Raw genomic sequence first — 17500 nt, 5'->3', positions numbered from 1 at the left:
TCACAGCTGAACAATGCTAAAAAAACGGTTCATGTTGTGTTTTCCATAGTGGTTAAAATTATGGTGCATGGTTTTTGAAAGCTGATCCAAAGCATGTTAATTAATGTAAAACTGTTTAATTTTTGACTCATTAAAAAAAAAAAAAAACTCTGTTGGGACTTATTTTCCAGGCATACTTTGATTAATCTAACCACTGAGCTACTGGATACTCTTTGGTGAGCAAGGGTGAAATGTGGGTCTTTGAGCTGCATCACGTAGCTAAAAAGTCAAATAGCGACTGACAGCATAGCTCATAACTGCATCGCGCAGTCACATTGAGAGCATCATTGAAATCCAGTTGCCTGTATTTCTGTGAACGATGATGAATTTTGATTAATTTACTATTTAGGTATTATGCTGACTTGCAAAAAAGGCGCTTTATCCTCCCAAGGTCAACAGGCAGGAGTCGACAAGGAGTTCATAGGCTTGTTTACTGTGCTGGATGAAAATGATAGTTGGCTTCTGGATGAAAATATTAAGGAATACTGCGGTAACTCGTCCACAGTAGATCGCAATGATGAAAAATTCATGGAAAGCAACAAAATGCATGCTATCAATGGCTACTTTTATGGAAATCTATTTGGCTTGGACCTGTGTCTTGGGGACTCTGTCAAGTGGCATTTAGCGGGGATTGGAAATGAAGTTGACATCCACACAGGTTAGTCTATAAGTTGGTAAAAAAATGGAGTGCAAGGAGAGGCTGTGTATTATCGTTTGGCGAATCGCTTTAAAATTTTAATACGATATGTGACATATTTGCCCATGTATACTTTCTTTCCATTTTCCCTTGTATTGACACATAGGCGGCCCAATCTCGCGTTACGCGCGAGACGTGGCTGTGAAAAGCTTCACACAGTAACAACACTGTTCAAGGCAATTTGTTTTTGCTTTTTGAGTTGGTTTCACGACGAAGGAGCTAAGAAACGAGATGTTATCAATGAATGAACGAATAAATTAATTTAACTCACTTTGTTTATTGTGTTTTGTCTTTTCGAGCCTTTTTTTGACTGTTTTGGGACGTTTTTGTTTGAGAGGCTGTCGTAATCTTCCTAAGACGAAGACAAGGCTGGACACAGCGATTCACGGAGAAATGTACTCGAAAGCCTTTTTGCTCGCTGAAACGCGAGTTCGCTGCGCAGGTTTTTTCTTCCAACGAAAAGAGCATAGTCTATTTTCTTTCCTGTCTGATCAGCTTGCTGAAAGCACTATGCAAGCAAGTGCTACTTACCCCTCTTGTACACCGTCGCATCCTGTTCGTGAAAATATACGTGGACTAACGTGGACTGTGGGGAAACGCTTTGTGTGTACGGGAGGGGTAAATGGCACATGCAGGCGGGCAAGATCCCTAATTTCAGTCCCGTAGTCGAAAAGACGAGCACAAGCATGTGTGGACAATTGTCCGGTCTGGAAATGTGAAGGAAATCTTTCTCATTCGAGCCGAACTGATAATGCTTCAGCAAGCTGATCAGGGAAGAAAACAGACTATTTTCGTTTCGTTGGAAGAAACAACTGCGCAGCGAACTCGCTTTGCGGCGAGAAAAAGGCTTTCGAGTGCATTTTTCCGTGAATCGCTGTGTCCAGCCTTGACCGCCTTGACCTTGTCTTTGGAAGATTACGACAGCCTCTCAAACAACAACGTCCCAAAACAGTCAAAAAAAGGCTCAAAAAGACAAAACAAAATAAACGAGGTGAGTTAACTTACTTTATTTCGTTCATTCATTGATAACATTTCGCTTCTTTGCTATTGCCTTGAATAGTGTTGTTGCTGACGTGACGCTTGTCACAGCCACGTCTCGCGCGTAACGCGAGTTTGGGTCGCCTATCAACCAGTGAGAGGGAAACCAAAACCAATTCCGACTTACACACCCGATTTTCCCGCGCTTTGAGCAAGTTACACGAAATTGCTGCGAATTTGGATTTTTTCATTACGCTGTTTGCACCTTCTGTGATTGGTCGAAGTAATTACTTCGGTATTTGTTTTACGGCACTCAATTGAAAACCGCTCTAAGATGCAACATGGCAGCACTTTGGTTCCGAATTTCCACATCTTCCCAATCCCTCTAGAAGTTGCCAGACAACTTCCGATCATCCACAAATAGAAAGTGGTTAATCTTGGTTTTACGACGAACTCGTATCCATTGGGGTATACATGGGCTATAACAGACAAGAGTGGTGACAATAAGTCCCCATGGAAAATTCCACTTTTAACGCTTTCAGCCAGTCTCCTTTGATGTTAGGACTGATTGCCACTTTTGCATGCCATTCGCCAACAACGCCGCGGGTGCACCACTATGTACTCTGCCACACTGAAATCATGGATTTGGGACCATATCAAAAGCCTTTGGTTTAGTTGTTTTGCCCTTATTATTAAAATAGCTGGTCGTTGGTACCAGGTGATGCTCTTTTACAGCCTTTCTGTTTCCTTGGTAACAGGCCTTCCCCTTCCAAAAACAAGGTCGTCTCCTACGAGATAATTAACAATTATTCCATGAGCGCGCGTTGGATATGAGATGGTAAATACCCAACGAGGCGCGAATACATTAATTGTTTTATAAAATTTTCATTAAATTCTGAACTGTTTTAATTACAGGATGTTGTCTCAGCTTTTACCAAAAGACCGACGCAATCAGTTTCCATATAAGGTCATTACGGTATATGAGCTCATAACCGAGATTGAGTGAGCCAATCAGAACGGCAGATAGGCAATATCCGAGATTGAAACGTTAATAATTCGACTTAGCAACTCTCAAGTAATTGAAAGGCGTATTATGTGTTATAAATTATCATCATCGTCATCGCTTTCTCACAATAAGTGGTACTATTCTCGATTTCTCAAGAGTCGTCTTAAAGTGCCCACAACCCCAAAATATTTTTTTCGCTAAAATGAATCTTTGCACCTGTTCAAAACGCATTGATCTACGTTGCATTAATTCTTTGTAAAAATGCATGTAGTAGATTGTGACGTCAAAACAGGAATAGACCCACTCCCCTTCTGACTCGGTCGTGAACAAAAGATGCTTGGATTTTCGCAACTTTCGAAGCCTATAAAATGGCAGGATTTGTTAGAAAAAGGAAAAAATGGCCGCAATGCGTTTCGAACAGGTGCAAAGATTCATTTTAGCGAAAAAAACATTTTGGGGTTATGGGCACTTTAAGAGAAATAGCCATTTTGGCCAAATCCTCTCCGAAGTGACTTCTTTGGTTTGGATCGCGAGATAATTGTACCTTACGAGAGCTGCTACGTCGCCCGTGAAGATTTTAGTCAGACGCACAGTGTAAGCGCACGGAGGTTATCGCGAGGAGCAAGATATCTCTTGCTTGCGTGTATATTTACTTGCTTGTTTGCGCGTGATTTGGGGCGTGTGTCTTTTTCCCAGGGCGCTTTATGTCTCCCAGGGAGCGAATAATGAGAACATTGCATTTGTTGGTATACGTGTAAGTTAAAGGTAAAACAAACCCTGATCGAGGCTTACAAGTGAAAGAGAATCATTGAATTATGGTGACTTGTTTGTTCTTTATGGAGCTGACTTTGGCTTAATTAAATGTTTTTTCCCTATATTTGTCATTGTTCAGCGTATTTCCATGGACAGAGTTTCACAATCGACGGCCATCGCAAAGATGTGGCCTCTCTTCTTCCCGCTACTTTTGTGACTGCGACTATGAAGGCGCAAAATCTCGGTCAGTGGATGCTTAACTGTCTCGTCAATGATCACTATAACGCCGGCATGTACACTTTGTTCAACGTCACAAAGTGTCCCGGGAAAACTGGCGCTGTGCCAACTGTAAGTGGCTCGAAAAAGAGAACATACTTCATTGCCGCAAACGAGATAGAGTGGAACTATGGGCCATCTAATGTCAATAAAATGGACGGAGAGAGTCTGACTGCACCTGGGAGGTAAACACTTAACTTGTGCAGTTCGATAAAACGTATGCGGCAGATGCCTATGAGACTTTTACCCCTAGTTTTTTTCTGTAAAGAAATATAGCAATAAAAAAAATCACCAGTGAGTTTTTATGTTTCTGCATAAAACTGGAGTTCTCCCATTAAGGAGACAGTTACCTTTCGGCAGAAAATGTTGTTCTAAGTCTTTTGGTTCTAATGTCACAAGCTAACATTAAAAAATAACGAATGATTCTTTGATTTTTTTTTTCACGTTTTGCTTATCTTTTCCCAGCGATTCAGCTGTTTTCTTTGAGCAAAATGACCAAAGGATTGGAGGAACCTATCTGAAGGCAATTTATGAAGAGTACACGGACCCCACCTTTACAAAGAAAGTAAAGAAACCCGCCTATCTTGGTTTCTTGGGTCCGGTCATTCGCGCAGAAGTTGGTGATGTAATTGAAGTGGTCTTCAAGAACAACGTAAGGGACAGAGCACTCAGTCTATTAAAAAAAATAAATTACGAATAAATAGTAAACTGACATAATCAAGTTCAAGAACACATCGAAGTTTGGTGCAGTTCGATCTCTTTGCTTTCACAAAAAAAAAAAAAAGAAAAGATATTTGCGTTCACGGGGTAGTCGAGTCAAGTAAGATGATTTGGTTTTGTACCGGAAGTGGTCAGGTTGCAAGCTAAGTATCTGGCACCGAGGGGAGGTTTTCGGTTGGGTAACAACCAAGTTTTGAGAAGTGTCTCCCTAATTATCTGGTGATCGCTAAAAATAAGATATATTTCTATATAGGCAAGCCTAAAAGCAGAGCTCCTCAACAACTATTTTGCTTACCATACGACAAGTCCGGCCTGCTCATTTCTATAAATTTGTCTGTTTTCCCTTGCTCTTTCTTTATCTTTTCGCCTTTTTTCATCACATTTTTTCTTCCGCTGCTCGTCACTATACAGTGTTTCTATGGAGATTGAAACCAAGGTTGTGATTGGTTGTATTAAACTACAACTTTGAATGTGATTGGCTTATTGAACTGTCCGATAACAACCTTGGCAAGTGAATTAGTGGAAAATAGCAGTTTTAAAACCAATCCCCATCTAGGAAATTGTAATTTTTATGATTAATATGTTTAGAGGAACTCTCTTCAGAGACAGTTTATTCTCCGTCTTAATTTAATTGCTCACAGGCCAACCATAACTTTAGTATTCAACCACACGGAGTTTTCTACAACAAGTCGAACGAGGGAGCCCTGTATGAAGATGGTACATCCGGAGCTCAGAAGGCAGATGATAGTGTTTTACCCGGTCAAACTTTCACCTATCTCTGGACTGTGCCCGAGGAAGTTGGGCCAACTTCGACTGATGCTCAATGTATCACGTGGGTTTATCATTCCAGCGTCGATCCGGTCAAAGATACATATTCGGGTGAGTCTATGTTCCAAGCGTACAGGAGCTTGCAAGCGCTCGAGTAAAGGGACTTTAAGATTTATGTCCACGACGTCGCTGAAAACGTCGCTTCAAAATATAACTTTGCACTATCGTCGGTGTTCGCGATTTTTCCTCCTCGATCGCGACACCCAATGCTAGCGAGGTATCCTAAAAATAAATTGGTACATGCTGTTTTAGAGCAAAAATAGAAAATGAAAGTTGTACATATGTGTGTTCATGTTGTCATCAAAACCTCAACTTTGGTGATTTCACGTCGTTATACAGAGCAACGCAAAAATATGTGCTCGAATTCGTGCCGCACGCACAGCACGATTATCTGTCCCCTTTTAACCAAAGATGGTATTGTTTCTTGGCGTTGTCGCCGCGGTAGCTGTGGTCGTTGTTAAACTCCCTAGTGTACTCTTACGACGCGCACTAGTAAACCGAACATTTTCCACTTTCCACGCACGCTCATTTAAACTCGTATCCCTTGAATAGGCTCACGCAAGAGTGTTTCTTTGCGGTGTTCGGATTTAAAAGATGAAACCAATCATGTTTTGTGTGTATATTTTCTATCATCGGTGTCGTCATTTTCATGTATTTTTGTGATATTTATGTCATTAAGTTGAACAGAACTGAAGATTTCTGATTTTATGCGGGGCAACCATATCCTAAGCCAAAGATAATGAAAAAAATCAATAATAATAATAATAATAATAATAATAATAATAATAATAATAATAATAATAATGGTATTAACAAAATTCAGTATAAACGTTCATTGGCTATATATAGTTAAAACTTTCGAGCTTTCGGCTGTCAGGCTACAGCCTTCGATGGATATGAATGGAAAAAAATGACAACTACAATATATGCAAAAATAGGTGAGACTATAAAAAGAATATATTAAAACTGAAAAAAAAAAATACATGTATGTGTCAAAAAAAAAAAGAAAACTAATTGTTCGTTTTCAAAAGAATAGAGTGTTGATTAGGTAGCGGCCTTGAATTGTTATCTGCATGATCTATCGAAGCGGTGTGCCATGATTCTAGTGTCTTGCGGGTACAAGAAGAATCCTTGTCAATCATTGGGAATTTTCAAAGTCAATAGAGGATTTGAAGACCAAGCGTGTTTAGCGATGTTGGAGCCTTTTGCGTAAGACTTCACATTCCTCATATGTTCTTTTTTTTAGTTTCAAAGGATCTGCCAGTCTCGCCTACATAACTCCATGCGAGACTGGCAGATCCTTTGAAACTAGACTAAAAAAAAAGAACATATGAGGAATGTGAAGTCTTACGCAAGAGGCTCCAACATCGCTAAACACGTTTGCTCTTCAAATCACTCTATTGACTTTGAAAATTCCCAAGTGATTGACAAGGGTTCTTCTCGTACCCGCAAGACACTAGAATCATGGCACACCGCTTTGACAGATCATGCAGATAACAATTCAAGGCCGCTCCCTAATCAATACTCTATTCTTTTAAAAAAGAACAATTAGTTTTTTTTACACTTGTATATATATATATATATATATATTTTTTTTTTTTGCCCGTGTTAATATATTCTTTTTATAGTCTCACCTATTTTTGTATATATTGTAGTTGTCATTTTTTGCCATTCATATCCGTTGAAGGCTGTAGCCTGACAGCCGAAAGCTCGAAAGTTTTAACTATATATAGCCAGTGAACGTTTTTACAATTTTTTAAGGTGTTTTACCCTGGCTACGGTTCCTCTATTTTTAAATAATGATGGTGTTTATTCTCAAAATAATCGCACCGTTTACAATACAGTGAATTGCAATTTTGAAGAAACTATTAAAAAATATATACAAACATTTACTTTAAGTTTACTCTAAGAATACTCTATAGGTTTCCCAACCCTTAATGCTATATACCATATGACTTTCTGCACATTGTTGGGAAAAAACTTGACTTATGTCTTTCGGTTCTACATTTGAATAACGAATAGTTGTTAGACTTACGTAACAAACGGTCTTGCGCGCTAACCCTTGACGGAGAAACAAGGCTGTTAAGGCGGGAGCCGGGCATAAAAATCTTCTCAAAGGTCTTTATACAGATGATGTCGCGTCTCTCGTCCAAACGAGGGTATGAATCAAGGCATTGTAAAATTTTGCAAATTCTGTCTTTCCGCCAAACGGAAAAGGTCACTCAGTTAGTTGGGGATCAGACAGCGGTGCGTTTGTGTGTGGGTGCGTTCGCGCGTGCGCGCATTTCTCTTAGCCAAGCATATTGGAGAAATATTCTCTGGTATATTAATTCAAAGAAAACTGCGCAATGTAAACGATAAAGCCTTTGTTTAATAATTCTATCAAGTTTTACCGTGATTGAGTTTGATCGTCTGTGTGGGTTGTGCTAAGGAGGACTGTTTATAATGACTTACATCTTGAAAGCCAGAGCGGAAGTCATCTTCATATACAACTGAAAAGCGTGCTGTCAGTGGATTGGTTAAGGTCACTATTCAGGTCACTTAGCTGATTGGTCAGCAGTAGCATGATGCTATTGGTTGTTGGTTGTCGAGCCACAGATCAACCATGACGTGAAGACTGTGAACAGCGATTGGTTCGTTTGGAGTAGTCTTTTATTTGCGGTCTATACCAATCTTCCGCGCGATCAAATTCCTTCAAAGTGTGCAATACCTTGGTTCAAACTAGTTGTAACTCTATGACATTTGCATTCGTAGGTTTGATTGGTCCACTGCTTACTTGCAAGAAGGGAGCATTAAACAACGACAAAACACAAAAGGTTAAAGAATTTGTGTTGCTTTTTACTGTCACGGATGAGAGCGAGTCCTGGTATCATGAGAAGAACAAAAAAATGAAAGCCAACCCAAGCCTCATAAATGACGGTAGGAGACCAATAATCTTAATAATAATGATGATGATAATAATAATAATAATCATCATCATCATCATCATCAACTTTATTTAAGTGTCAACTTTATTTAGCGCAGAGGCACTAAAGCCTGGTTTTCATTAGCGACGCAAGCACAAGCGCAAGCATAAACGCAAGCACCGTGAAAACAGCGTTGACGCATTAAGGCGTCAACGCCTTAATGCGTTAAGCATAAGCGTTAAGCAACGCGGCGTTAAGTATAAGCGCAGAGTAGAGAACTAACAAACTCAACCCACATATGACGCCGAGTCTGGGAATCGAACCTGCGTCACATTGGTAGGAAGCGAGTGTTCTCACCACAGCGCCATCCCTGCACCCTAAATGATGATGATGATAAATGGAAAAAACAAATGGTAAGTGGCCATGATTTGGGAATGACGCCAAACAAATGAATATTTGTTTTAATTTCTTTTTTAGAGGACGAAGACTACAAGGAGAGCAACAAAATGCATGGTATTAACGGATACCTGTACGCCAACTTGCCGGGGCTAGAAATGTGTTGGGGACAGGCTATATCGTGGCATCTGATTGGTTTGGGAAATGAAGTCGATATGCACACGGCCTACTTTTATGGCAACACCTTTACGCACGAAGGCAGTGTGAAGGATACAGTTAGCCTTCTTCCAGGTATTCATTAATTCCACGATGCCTTCTGTGAGCAGGGTATTAAAATCCACTTTCCATTTTCTTCCGAGTTTATATTTTCCTTACATATTTGGTCATCTCGGGAAGTTGTTTTCGAATAACTGTCGCCGTTGTTTGAAAACTTTCGCAACAAATTCAATTTTCCGCAATCAGCGCGGAAAAAGCTTCGGACCGTGGTCCGTATCGTTAAAAGCTGGACCAGTTACGAGCACGCTATTACCCAATCAGATTCAAGGATTTAGGATTCTGGCCCACGGATTCTCGACTGAGAGTAGCCTGGGTAGCTGGTGGTATTTTTGGCACGAGAGGCATATTAGCCAGCGGCGAAGCCGCGAGGGGAATGGGGAGGGGCCCCTCGTTAATTTGCCCTTCGCGCCAAAAACAAAACGTAACAATGACGCCAGCAAAGATTCCCTCATTCGCCTTATTCCAAAATGGCCGTTTTTTAGTGTTCTTTTGTTTGCTTGCAAATTAGCCGTCGTTGCCTCGTTCTTAAACTTAAAATTTAAAAGAATATTTAACCTTGAACGAGACAACAAGGGTTAATGTGCAAACAAACGAAAGGATGCTAAAATGGTGGCCATTTTGTAATAAGGTGTATATAGTCTTAAGGCCTGGCCAAACGCTCGCAACATTTCAACGCAACACCTTGCAACATTGTTGCATGATGCTGCCAAATGTGTTGAACGGGGCTGGCCAAACGCACGCAACATTTTCAATACTTAGCGGCTTTGATAAAAGTGAACTGACGGCAATGGTGTTATTGGATATGAGCAAGGCTTTCGATAGCATCAGTCATGAAATTCTGTTACTCAAGTTGAAGGATGTTGGCGCCTCTAACACCTGTCTCCAGTGGTTTCGCAGTTACCTCAGTGATCGCCAGCAAGTTGTAAGGATAAACTCTACGTTGTCCGAGTCCCTGCCACTAAGTAGTGGTGTCCCACAAGGTAGCATCCTGGGCCCACTCCTTTTTAGCATTTATGTAAACGACCTTCCTGCTGTTCCACAGAAATGCATTTCCCATAGCTACGTAGATGATACAAAGCTTCAAGTCTCCTTCAAGCTTCAGAACAAAGACATTGCCGTGGCAGAAATGAATGAAGATTTATTTAAAGTGTGTAACTGGTGCTTCAGAAACTATTTACTGCTAAATCCTGATAAATCCAAACTTATGGTGTTTGGTACCAGAAAAATGCTACCCAAGCTTCAAGATATCACCCTATCTTTATTAGGGAAGGACTTATCACCTAGTGAAATTGCAAAGGACCTGGGAGTGTTATTGGACCCACATTTATCGTACAACAATCACATTATTAAGACCGTTTCGTCGTGCATGTCTTCTCTCGGGCAGATTAACCGCGTCAAACATGCATTCGACAGAAAGACCCTTTTGATAGTTATTAATGCCTTAGTTTTTAGCAAATTGTTTTATTGTTCGAACGTGTGGGCCAACTGCTCGAAGTTAAATATCGACAAACTACAATCGGTACAAAACTTTGCGTGTAGAATAGTAAGTGGAATTCGGAAATATGATCATGTTACGCCTGAACTGAAACGCCTTAAGTGGCTTCCAGTATCCAGTCAGCTTTATTATCGAAATACCATTTTGGCTTTTGAATGTATGAATTGTCGTGCCCCTGAATACCTGAGCACTATTTTCACCAAACGTTCTGATGTAAATAGTTATACAACCAGGAGTTCCCAATTTTTAAATATCCCTCTTTTTAAAACTGCCTCTGGACAGAGAACTTTTTATTACCGAACTGTTAGCATATGGAATTCCTTGGAATCTAATTTGAAACTTTGTAGTAACGAAATAATCTTTAAGAAGCGTTTAAGGAACAAACTGCTAAGGGATTTTTTAGGAAGTGATTAATATCGTGATGAGTAGTTATGTAATTGATAGTGATGATTGGTTATTTTAATCTTGTAAATAATTTAAATAATTATGTAAATTATTATTTTATAATTATTATTGTTCCTGAAAAGCCCCTTTGGGGAGGTTCAATAAAGTATGTATGTATGTATCATTTTCAAGGCAAAATGTCAATGTTCATGTGCCCCAGGCCCCTGGTGCGCAATAAATGGACCTAACGCGCATGCCCTAACGCAAGAGTGTTGCGAGAACGTGGCCAAACGAGTACAACATGATGCAACATCCAAAATGCTGCACGAAAAATTTGACCATTTGCAAATTTGATCCAACATCATCCAACATGTTGCAACATATCGCAACAGGGTGGCCAAACGTATTCAACATGTTGTGCGCAACAATGTTGCAAGATGTTGAGTTGAAATGTTGCGAGCGTCTGGCCAGACCTTTACAGAGAACAGAACATTGAGCAGATGGAGTGTTTCCAACCCTAAAACTTTGCAATTAGTTTTCTTTTCTTGTTCTTCGATCCTTGCGATTTCATTCTACTTGTAATCATGGCTTGACTTCGAAATTGCATTTTTTGTGAGAAGCATGGTTAATAATTATTTTTTTCAGGTGTTTTTGCAACATTAACGATGACTCCAGATAATGCGGGAGAGTGGGCACTAGTCTGCAGGACCAACGACCATTATTCAGCAGGGATGCAAGCTAAATACGTAGTCCGCAGCAAAAATTGTGCGAATCGTCCTGACGTGACGACTTCGGGGAAAGTTCGTCGCTATTATATAGCCGCTGTTGAAATAGAGTGGGACTATGCACCAACTGGAATGAATGTCTTAGCAGGAGAAAAACTGGAGGATAACGAGTTAGTAAAATCTAACAGTCTTACTGGCCCCAGTTTAATGACTACGATCCGATAGTTTCTATCTGTGGCAAATACTTTATTTGGCTCATTGCACGTAGCCTTGAATATGCACTCTCCAAGCACATCTGACCGAAAGCGTTTATATAGAGGATATTACATGGCCGCGCGGGGATAGGAATGTTATCTTCGAGCACGAGAAGATAAAATTCGTATCCCCAAGCGGCCATGTAATGTTCTGTTTATTATACAGATACAGGAGCCCATGAGTAGGAGCCTCCATGTGCACTATATCTTTGAGTCAACCTTTGCCCGTATCTTTCTATTTTTAGAACCAACCCTTCAGCAGGAGACTGACATTTACATTAATTTACATCAATTCGCATAATTTGCGAACATTGTTTTTGCTATTTTTGTCTTCGTTAGACAATGAATTTATTCTGATTGGCTATTTTAAACAGCGCGTGCAGTGCCGAACAACTCGTGGCGTTCTAAAAATAGAATATACGGGCAAAGGTTGACTCATAGGGCTTGTATGGGGGAGGCAAGCTCTTACTGATGGGCTCCTGATAGACATTGATGAAATGTCCAGATTTAAAACAACGTGTTTTATTCATTTTCAAAATGATGAAAAAGTGGTCACCAACCGCTAAAACACGCATGTTGTGTAACATGAAACAAGATACAAAAGTTATGTATAATTTTGCAATAAAAATGTTAATGTAGTAGAGAAGAATTATATTGAAGCACAAAAGTATCTTACAATGAAGGCCACGCTCGCGTTTTATTGGCTTATCGTGTTCGTTACCATGACGACACGTATATTCTCACATGTGAAAGATAAAAATTATATGTTCACTGTGGGCGGTGAAGATATTATTTTTTAGTAAAAGCAGAAATCCTGGTGTTTCATCATTTTCTGTATAATAAAGTAATAAAATGGTTGAGTGTGAACAAGAGATTATAAAGGTAAGAGAAGTAATCCCTCATACTGGCCCTATTCCCATCGTAATCCCTCTTAGGTTATTTTTAGATGATATCAATTTTCCCGCGGATAATGTTACCGCGCGCGTTACGTGGAAGTTTCGTGGAGGAGGGAAAGTGCAGCAAATTCTGTACGATGCTACTCACCGTTTTCAAAATTGAGTTTCATGGCCTGATAAAATTCATTGTCTGCAAGATACAGGTTTCAAACATACATCCTTGGAATTGCTTAACTGTCTAGTTTACAGTGATACCAATTTGAAGAATTTTCAATCTATCAAACCGTGTTAAATAATTTTGTCAGACGCAGATATGTTTACCTTGATTGCATTGAGTTACTTGTCCATTTTAGTGCGCACTTTCTCATCGTCTACAAAATTCTGTCGCTTACAAAACTCGTCCCCGTCAAGATACAGTTTGCAATCATATATCATGGAAATTGGTTAACAGTATAATTCCCTCTGATACCAATTTTACGTTTGTCTAATGTAGGAAACCGTGTTAAATAATTTGTAAGAGGGAGCTATATTTTACGCGTGCGTTGCAAATTGACTTCAATCCGATCTTACGGTTTTAAAAATTTTTATCGTGCGGTCAATTAAAATTTTCCTGTCATGTGTGGTACTGTTTGAAAGCGTTAGCTGTCTAATTTATGAATGTCATAGAATTAAGTCACCATAGTTTAAGTCCGCTAAGAAAATCGAGAACGCGTTGACCAAGTCAGGAATATGTTACTTGGGTGACTGTAGTCCGCGATATTTCATTGTGTACAAAATTCTGTCGCCTATAAAACTCGTTACTTTCAAGATACAAGATGCAAAGATATATAATTCAAATCGCTTAACTGTGTTGTTTACAGTGACACCAATTTCAACACTGTCCAATGTACGAAACCGAGTTTAATAATTTTGAAAGATGCAGGTATATTTAACATGCGTGCTTTGCAAATTTACTTCCATGCGATACCACTTGTTCATACATTTTTATCGCACTGTCTGTTCAAGGTTTCCTTTCATGTCTGATATCTGCCTAATTTATGAATATCTAAGAATTAAGTCGTCAGATTTTAATCCCGCGAAGAAAATCAAGAACGCGTTAACCAAGTCAGCGATATATTACTTGTTGACTGTAGTCTGCGAATTGCCAATGTTTACAAAATTCTGTCGCTTATAAAACTCGATCCTTTCAAGATACAGGTTTCGAATATCTATAACTGAAATCGCTTAATTGTCTAGTTTTCAATGATACCACATTCAAGGTTGTGCCATATACGAAACCGTGTTAAATCTTTTTTTAAGGAGACAGCTATATTTAACATACGTGCTTTGCAAATTCACTTGAATCCGATAACACGGGTTCAAAAATTTTTATCGGACACTTGATTCAAGTTTTCCTTTCATGTTTGGTACTGTTGTTGAGCTCTATCTGTCTACTTTATCACCATATAAGAATTAAGTCATCATATTTTAATCCCGCAAAGGAAACCGAGAATGCGTTTATTAAAGTCAGAGAGATCGTACTTATCGACTATAGTCTTCCATTTGCCATTCTGTACAAAATCCTGTCGGTTACATAACTCGTTCCTTCCAAGATGCAGGTTTCAAAACGTAAGTCATTGTAATCGCTTAACTCTGTAGTCAACAAGTCACGTTCGTCCACAAAATGTATATATGAGTTTGTCTCACCATCCTCCGCCATTTTTGTTTGATGGTAAATCGCGAACGACGGGATCATTGCGTGGGAATTCGCTCAGCTGTCAACATTGGTAAAAATGAGGACATGTGATTGGCTATCAGTTAACCCTCGTGGGAATACCGGATCTCGCAGGAGATCTAAAAATAACTTAACAGGGATTACGATGGGAATAGGGCCAGTATGAGGGATTACTTCTCTTACCTTCATAATCTCTTGGTGTGAACTATATCTTGTACTCTGGATAGTGACGTATCCACGGGATAAAGTTATCCGGGCTTTGAACAATGGGGGTCTGATCAACACAGTTTATTTCACTAGTAGACTGCTGTAATAGAGCGATTTTCAATTGAGTGTCGTAAAACCAAAACCAAAACCAAAACCAAAGTAATTACTTTGGCCAATCAAAAACGACGGAGAAAATCCAGTAAACCAATCAAAACTCGAAGTAATTACACGTAGCCGACACAAAGCGCTGGAAAATGTGCACGCGCAAGCCACGATTGGTTTTGGTTTTACTTCTGATTGGTAGTAAAAATGGCGCGAGAACTTTGAACAAATCACTGACTGAAGTAATGCAAAACCAAAGCCATTCTCAAATTACTTTCGACACTCAATTGATACCATACGATAACTTTATTTAGAGAGAGAGAGACCCGGTTAACCTTTTACAGTTTTCTAACTTACGGCCCTCTAGCCACAAAGGACAGACCACAACAGACCACACTCCATGCCCTAGGCTACTCTTCGGTCCGGCCGGAGTTTTTGATCCCGCGACCTCCTGCACTCAGTAGTCCGATGCTCGACAAACTGAGTCAAGTGTTCAGCGGTCTAATGAAGTAAGGGTGGTCGCATGGCTGATTCATTTGAGTGTGCGTTGACCCCAGTAAAGCGCAAACGCAAGAGAAATTACATGCAAATGAATGAAAAGTTTTTCATTCAGCTTAGTGTTGTTGGCTGCCGAGATGGGGAAATCTTTAACGTCATTTCTGCTTTTGCTCTAGAGTTTGCACAAAAAAACACCGATGGCTTCGAAAAAATTAAGGTGTCATTCCTGTGGTATAAACTGTTATGGTTGACTCACTAGCTGAGGTACTTCGTTTACATCGAGGTTTGACCCCTTTCAAATGTCGTGATTTATTTGTTTTTCAGAGATTCAAGAACTTTTACCGAAAAAACAGGCAACCGAATTGGACGAAAGTACAAGAAAGTTGTGTATCGTGAATACCACGACGCACAGTTCAAGAAGGAAATGTCACGGACGACTGCTGATAAACACTTGGGAGTTTTGGGACCAATGTTGCACGCTGAAGTTGGAGACACCATTGAAGTGGTTTTCAAAAACATGGCCTCTCGAAAATATTCAATGCATCCACATGGGTTGTATTACAGGTACATTGTAAACTTCGAATTTTTGTATTGTGGTTAAATTTAGTTTAATTGTTCGGAATCTTAATAAGAAGAGATTTTGTTTATAACTTCACTATAAGACATTGCGATAAAATATTAAACAACGCTACCCCTTTAGGAATAAGACTTAGACTTAAAGGGACAATTCGTGTTGGATATCAAAATTGGGCGTGCCTCTAATTTCGTGCATTTCTGGTCATAAGTGAGGTGGCTTGGTCCATGCTGCTTTTCGATCAACGAGCTCTTTACCAGGCGCCATCAACTCCCATATCTCTCCTTACGATACGATACGATAACGTACAATACAACAAAAAGTCTTTATTGAACGAGGTGACACATTAACCTGTAGTTTTCAAACTACATCTGGCTGTAGAGCACAGTACCACAGGCAGTGTAATTAGCTGTTGAAAAACTCTCGGCGAGGTCAGGTTGGTTGAGATCAACTGTAACTCAGCCGATATAAAATCGCCAGTTTGACTCCCCATAGTTTTCTCAGGCAATCTATTTGTAGAACAGCCTTTACGCCAATCAACACAGAAAATGTCTCTTTCAATGTCACATATGTAGAAATTAGCAACATTTCGGTCCACTAAAAAACTATGCGCCCTTTAACGATCTCCCTTCTAAGAGTTCTTCTTAGTACTGGTAATCACATGATTTCGAGTGCAATTTGGAATAAGTTAGCACACAAAGTAATTTTTTTCAAAGCCGACCAAAGTACGGAAGTGCAATTTGTAGTCTTTGAAAAAAAATTGACTAGTGCTTATTTATTCCAAATTGCACGAGAAAACTCGTGTGATTACTTATGAATACATAAATTAAAAAAATCAAGATGGTTAAGCAGAAGCAACGCACGCATATCACGAAATCATGCAATTATTGCGCCATAAATTGCGCTAACCAGGGCTAGCCTTTGATCTCTGAGTTTCTTTCTTCATTGACCAATTAGATTGCTTGGTTTATTTCTTCATTTTGCACCGAATTACCTGTTCTATGCACTATGTTGTATTTAGCCGATCAGAATGGAGTAATTTTTTTCATGTATGTTATTATAGCTTTTGCACTAGCTATTGTCAAACGAGATGGCCGGTTCAAGGGTGAAAGAGTTTTAAAACAACGTCTAGGTCCATTCAAAAACTGTGTCCCCTTGAAATAAGACAAAAAAAAAAAGGCAAAGAGCACATAAATCTAGAAACAACCACGTCTGAGAAGAGGATCATTCGATCACTCCTAGCGGTCTTAAAACTGACAGCCATCTTTTCTGTTTCTCTAGCAAAAGCAACGAGGGCTCAAACTACAACGATAACACAAGGGGCGCCGATAAAGCTGATAACGCGATAGAACCAGGGAAGTCATACACGTACACTTGGAAGGTTCCTGATCGGGCGGGGCCCGGAACGGATGGTCCTGCATGTGCCACATGGGCGTACTATTCAGATGTGGACCCAATAAAGGACACGAATAGCGGTCTGGTTGGGCCACTCATTATTTGCAAGAAGGTAAAAACTGCGTAATATATAATAATAATAATAATAATAATAATAATAATAATAATAATAATAATAATAATAATAATAATAATAATAATAATAATAATAGGAGGAAAAGGAAAAATGCGAAGGCCCCCTAACCAAGACGGAATGTTTACAAGCACTAAAAAGCATGAACTGGGAAAGAACGCCTGTGTCGGATGGGCTTCCTGCAGATTTTTATAACGTTTTTTGGAACAATTTAGCCGATTGTTTAGTAAATTCTATCAATTATTCTT

General features: G+C 39.5%; 1 protein-coding gene across 1 annotated transcript in view; it reads left to right on the top strand.

The window, feature by feature from the left end:
• LOC138036204 (hephaestin-like protein) overlaps window positions 1-17500 on the top strand; it is a gene marked incomplete at its 5' end in the record, with an annotated part of 32047 nt that overhangs the window by 1124 nt on the left and 13423 nt on the right. Inside the window, 9 exons of the mRNA XM_068882559.1 lie at window positions 389-697; window positions 3613-3934; window positions 4215-4401; window positions 5111-5348; window positions 8052-8216; window positions 8681-8890; window positions 11400-11649; window positions 15475-15714; window positions 17006-17231. Coding sequence (XP_068738660.1) covers window positions 389-697; window positions 3613-3934; window positions 4215-4401; window positions 5111-5348; window positions 8052-8216; window positions 8681-8890; window positions 11400-11649; window positions 15475-15714; window positions 17006-17231 — 2147 coding nt within the window. The remainder of the gene's footprint in view (window positions 1-388; window positions 698-3612; window positions 3935-4214; window positions 4402-5110; window positions 5349-8051; window positions 8217-8680; window positions 8891-11399; window positions 11650-15474; window positions 15715-17005; window positions 17232-17500) is intronic.

The sequence above is a fragment of the Montipora capricornis genome, unplaced genomic scaffold, assembly GCF_036669925.1.
Source record: "Montipora capricornis isolate CH-2021 unplaced genomic scaffold, ASM3666992v2 scaffold_467, whole genome shotgun sequence".
Taxonomy (NCBI): Eukaryota; Metazoa; Cnidaria; class Anthozoa; order Scleractinia; family Acroporidae; genus Montipora; species Montipora capricornis.
Note: the sequence above shows the minus strand (reverse complement) of the source record. Positions and strands in the feature narration are given on the sequence as shown.